This window comes from Asparagus officinalis, chromosome 1, assembly GCF_001876935.1.
Source record: "Asparagus officinalis chromosome 1, Aspof.V1, whole genome shotgun sequence".
Taxonomy (NCBI): domain Eukaryota; kingdom Viridiplantae; phylum Streptophyta; class Magnoliopsida; order Asparagales; family Asparagaceae; genus Asparagus; species Asparagus officinalis.
The window spans coordinates 88,266,729-88,272,501 of NC_033794.1; the positions used below are offsets into that span (position 1 = coordinate 88,266,729).

Here is a 5,773-nt window from a genome sequence, read left to right on the forward strand (position 1 = left end):
GCTATATTATGATATTAGTTGGGATATACCAAGGTAGGTGCAAATCAAACATCAAATGATTTTTCCCCCCGCCTTTTATGGATTTCACTGTTTTTTTGAAGAATTCTATCACGTTACCTAATCTCCGTGAGATTTCAAAGCAACAGGTACGATCTTTTTGCTCAGCCGTTTCCATTACCCGATTTAGGACACTCTGAAAAAGAGAGCGCCAGCTCGTCAAATATATATCAGCCATATTTTGAAAACTCCTACACGGAATAGCATACTTCATAATATAAGGTTCCCATCTAAAAAAAATTTCAGTTAAATACAGCAATTCTGTTCAAGCACATCAAATATTCTCAGATGGCAACAAGTTACCATAAGCTTGACGCATACAACAGGAAAAATACAGTTCTTAAGCTTTCATTAAGGTCTCTCTTAACTAAAATTTTGAGCTCAATTGTACATCTCCTTCCCTCATTTCTCAAGTAGTAGTACCTTTAACTGTCTGTCAATTGTAAATTATACTTACAAGTTCACAGTAGACACCAGCAAACCACCCACAAGTAACAAAGTGCCATTTCCCTCTGCATCTCTCTCTCTCTCTCTCTCGCTCAGGACGTATAAACCTCAACGCTCGCAGTTTTAACAGCCAAGCAAACAGGACAAGCACCAACAATGCCATCACACTCTCTGCACAGGCACAAATGCCTACAAGGAAGCAGCAACATACAAACCTCCTTTCTTTTACAAACCCTGCAATCCCCAATTCTACTCTTTTGCTGCATTTGCTGTCCAGTATTGGGCTCATAGGACGAAGCAGCATCGTCAACTTCACTGTTATCTCCACACCCTTCTCTGCCATGATCAGCTGCTCCTTGAGCAGCGAGGGCTTGCCTGAGGTTGTTCTGAAGAGCGTGGACCATTGATTCGTTGTATCGAGCTCGGTATTGCCAGTTTTGGGCATCGGTCGCTGCTTGCTTGATTCGATCTGCTAGGTCTCGGTTTTTCCTGTTTATATTGTCGATTTCCTGTTGTTTTTCATGTAGTTTTCGGTTTATGCCTTTGTCAATGGTGGTTAGGAATTGGGTGATGTGCCTCTGCTTTAGTTCTTTTACTCCCTTTGCAAATTGTTCTTCCTATAAAAATAAACAGTATACAGATGGTAATTGTCAACATAATGACATTAAGACTTTGTTATAAAAAATCACTGAATCTAGGATGATCAAAGAACTCCCATGTAACATATCCCTATCACTGGTAAAAGAAGATGATAACTCTGGGGGTACAGTTAGGAACAGCATCCCGTGAAATTCATGAAATACCAACCAATTAAACATAGAATCTTGAAGTCACAACAAAACTGCAAGGTTTTAAATAATATTTTCGTACTGCTGGTTTTGCGACAAATATTTGTTGATGGTTTGAGAAAGGACAAATCATAAAGGAAGTACGTCATGCATTTAATTAAGAAATAGGAACAGCATCCCGTGAAATTCATGAGATACCAACCAATTAAACATAGAATCTAGAAGTCACAACAAAACTGCAAGGTTTTAAATAATTTTTTCGTACTGCTGGTTTTGTGATAAATACTTGTTGACTGTTTGAGAAAGGACAAATCATAAAGGAAGTATGTCATGCATTTAATTAAGAAATTGGAAAGATAACATATAACGTGCAGATAGATTTTTGATTAAAAAGCCTTTTATGCCAAAGACATCATGATCATGATCAATCAGAAACTTGAACACATGACGAATGGAGTACTATACACCAAGCTTTTACGCCATCATGTAAAAAGGTCCAGGTTCCTACCGCTGGTTATATGCAACAATGTTGATCCATTAACAACTCATTGCAATGTTCTTTTCTCACATTTGTGGACTAATAGAAAAAGTGAACATCCATTACTTTGTTAATCAAGGTAGATAATTTTTAAACTTAACATCAAAACATATAACAGGAGCGATGGCATCTGTTACTTTGTACTCTAGGTAGATAATTCTTGAACTTAACATCAAAATATACAATAAGAGTGGTCCAATCCTTATTATATCCACTGACTATCGAAGAGGATGTGATCTGATTTCACAGTATAAAACAACAGTAGTTAAGATAGAATTTTTGCTATACAAACACCTTTACACTGCAAGCAATGGAGTTGGTTAAAAAATCTGAAGGTCAAAGCTCCTATATGGTATTTTACCAAAGATTCATACCTGCACTCTGATGTAATGATCAAATTCTTCCTTCTGGCGCTCAATTTCATTCCTCAAATTATCACCAAGAGACATGACAATCGGAAGTGAAGGCATGCTTCCACTTGCAGTTGTGACAGATGAGTTATGCTCATCATCATCATAAGACAATCTCAACCCAGTCGACACAGCGTTTGGATTAGGGATACTTGCTGACCTGTCAGTCTCATCTTGGTAAAAATTATTTAATGAAATCTGAAGCTTGTGCTGCATAGCAATATCTTCTGAATCCCTGCTTCTTTTGTTCGGTCGGTTTAAAGAAGAAATATTATTGGTTCCCATATAGTTCGTTGGATCAACATTACATGCAGCTGGAACTGCAGAATGACACAACATGGTCACAGCAGATTTTATCTTGTATCAAATATAATTTATAAGTTCTGACAGCTAAGTTGGTAAACAATTAAAATTTTACATATTGATACTACAAGAAAAAGGAAAAGATGATAGATTTGGAAAGCACATAATTAAAACATATCAGTGGTCTAGCAGCAAAAGAATATCAATAATCATCATTACTTAGCTTCTCCTTCATATTTATAATGGGCTCGGGTATACAGCATAACTCAAAGTTGAGAAAGCACCAAATTTGGCCAAAGCAACTGAAGAAGTCAAGGCTGTGCCATGAAAAACCACGACAGCAAGTTCATTGAATGATACATCTATCCTTCTCAGTCATCCTTTTGAGTCATGCAGTTAAAATCCCGTAGGCAAGGAGTAATCTTCCAAGTTTACTTAGCTAGCAAAGAGCCTAGAGATGAGACAATGGGTCAAGAAGAATTTGCATTATGTATAACAAGACACAGGACTAGCCAGCAACACATTTGGATGTTGGAAGCACATCTTGGAATAATCAAAACTTGATCTGAAACTTGGCTCTCAGCTAAGTTAATGTGTTACTTATGATTAATTCCCAAAATAAACAATCAGCCTCTTACAAGTGCACGGACCAAGAACAGTTCAAATCAAGACAACTATTACACACTACTCTGCATTAGTTGAGGACAGCAGATTAGTATCAAAAGAAATAATATGTGATGACAACAATAGCACTTCAAAAACAAAACCTAATAATAAGAAGGTAAAGTGAAGCATGCTACTAACAATAATCATGTAACCACCCTTATTTGCTCTCAATTTAATCATACCTCTCTTGCTCAGTAATGATGTCAAAGAAGTATCCGCGGATAGTCAGATGATAGATTATGATTGACCAAGTCCGATTATTAGATCAAGAAACGAGGCTGTATAAATTTATTTGTAAATGCGACCACAAGGATACTTCTACAGTTTCTAGAAAACTAGCATATCAACCAGACCACTGACAGCCATATTTTCCATCATATGCAAGTAGTTTCACTACAGGTAACATTGTTCCATCTCCTTGTAATCAGCGTCGACTCAGAATAACCATGAACTAAGACGAAATAAGCCAAACACGGGTAGATAATTAGATATAATAAACATTTCGAAAACAAAATCAAAGCATGAAAATGAAATGAAGCTCAAAAGTAGAAGTATCTAAAATGTATGATTTTTACAAAGAAAATAATCAGTAGCTAAAGCAATAACCCAACAAATTCAATGGATTGATGTGGTGAAGACAAATCATAAAATACGGATATTAAATTATTGATACTACAATTTTAAGAATAAATGATCTCAAGTTTCTCAAGCATATAATTTGTATACAAAATCTCACACTTACTGCTGTTAAACAGCTGGAGTTGGGTTGTGGATGCATTAGAATTATACTGGAGCTGATTCTCATCCAAAAATATTGGAAATGTTGGAGTACCATTATTACCACCATACATTTTTCCTTCCCTGAAATTAACATCAAACACAGCCAACAGACCTTCCTCAGAATCCACTGGAACAAAAAGACTGCTGGTTTATGAAGCAAAAGCTTAATACCTTAAATTTACAACCACCCTATGACTGCCTGATCAACAAATAAAAATAGAAGTGTCAGTTCATCGTACCTTAGAACAGAAAAGTCTATAAAAATTTTCTGTTCCACAGCTAATACATAAATAAGCACTTAATGTCAAGAATGTTAAGCCAAATTACACAAGAAAATAAGATAATCAGATTTCCTCCGAGAAGAACCCCCTTTGTATCACAGCCATAACCTGACAACTATATTAGAATCTAAAACAAACATCAAAAGCAAAAAAAGAAAGTTTGATTATCTCAGTGAACTAGTGAAGTATAAACCAGATTAGGGTAGGAACTTCAAAATCAAGACACAAAAAAAGGTAGTTGTCTTTCTATGTCCTATTGCCTTTTCGGCTGAAATGAGAATGACAGAGCATGACTAGTCTATCAAAACCAAAAACTTAAGAGAAAAATAGACAACTCTTTCCGAAGGGATGAAAGTAGAATAATTGCTCATATATATACAAAAAGCCCAAAGTAAACACTTCCGATCTGTCAGCCCTTGGGGAGTTACCCCTGCGATCATATGAAATAGAGAAATCCAGAATTGCTTAAAAGAAAAGGATAAAAATACTAAAAAATAACATATGAAACTAGAAAGTAGAAAGATCAGATCATTTTCACGAGCTGTCTTTGATCTGATAGAACAGTAGAAAGAATAAGGAAAAAAAATGAAATTCATGTCATTGCCTGGAAGCTCTTAAATAAATTGTTCCGAAAATCAATCCTAAAATCTACAATTTAGTTGAGCTAGGTCCACAAAGATATTAAGTTGATCAAAAAATTGAAGTCAACAGTTTAGGATGACTAGCTCAATAAAGACATGAAATTTGTAAAGAATTTGGCTAATGAAATCTAACATTTCCTGCAAACACCATCAGAATTGTCCAAAATATTCACAAATAAATGAATCATTTATCAAGTTCTTTTTTTTCCCAACAACAAATGGAAATATCCTAAATCCCATAACAAACAGTCTGATTTCAAATTGATATAAAAATGCAAAACATCAAAATTTTCGCAGAAATGTCAAACAGAGTAGACATAAATATGCACTGCAGATAAAATTTAAAACGATACAAGCTTGATCCATAAACACAATCCAATCTTCCGCAAATATAGTATAATCATTGGCTGAGGTCAACAATTTACCCCCTTCAGTCCATCAATATACGAAATTGATCAAGGAATCATGTGCTAAAACCTAAACTTTTCATCAAACCTCACCATAAACATGCAGAACATTCAAAATCGCCTAAATAATTTATCACATCAAACAATCTAATTTCCAAATTGTATCGACCGATCCATTAATTTCTACATCGATACATCATCTCAGAAATCTAACAGAACTTCAACACGTAACCCGATCTGTTCAAAAACTAGAATCATCGAGATCTACGATCGTCAATTCTTGACTATTAAAAAAAATCCAACAAAATCGATCTCAGATACAAGAAATAGATTAGATTACCGATGATGATCGTTGGCCGCCTTAGAACTCAACGATCAAGAGGAGAAATGGGAATTTTGAGCTCAGGATTAGGGGGTTTCTTCTTCTCCTTTTTTTTTTTTTTTTTTTTTTTTTT

The 5,773-nt window shown here is 35.1% G+C and overlaps 1 protein-coding gene across 3 annotated transcripts; it reads right to left on the minus strand.

Moving 5' to 3' along the window:
* Positions 276 to 5,773, minus strand: LOC109827350 (probable BOI-related E3 ubiquitin-protein ligase 3). 3 transcript variants are annotated; one of them, XM_020394346.1, is made up of 5 exons: positions 5,659 to 5,773; positions 4,161 to 4,188; positions 3,952 to 4,070; positions 2,205 to 2,560; positions 276 to 1,121 (listed from the first exon to the last, which is right to left on the minus strand). In XM_020394346.1, exons 3-5 carry the CDS (start codon positions 4,058 to 4,060, stop codon positions 597 to 599), a joined length of 990 nt encoding a protein of 329 aa, XP_020249935.1. In that variant the 5' UTR covers positions 4,061 to 4,070; positions 4,161 to 4,188; positions 5,659 to 5,773; the 3' UTR covers positions 276 to 596. The 3 variants fall into 3 exon arrangements, with proteins under 3 accessions (XP_020249935.1, XP_020249942.1, XP_020249949.1); XM_020394353.1 differs by lacking the exons at positions 4,161 to 4,188; positions 5,659 to 5,773 and having other exon boundaries at positions 3,952 to 4,153; XM_020394360.1 differs by lacking the exons at positions 3,952 to 4,070; positions 4,161 to 4,188; positions 5,659 to 5,773 and adding an exon at positions 3,392 to 3,660.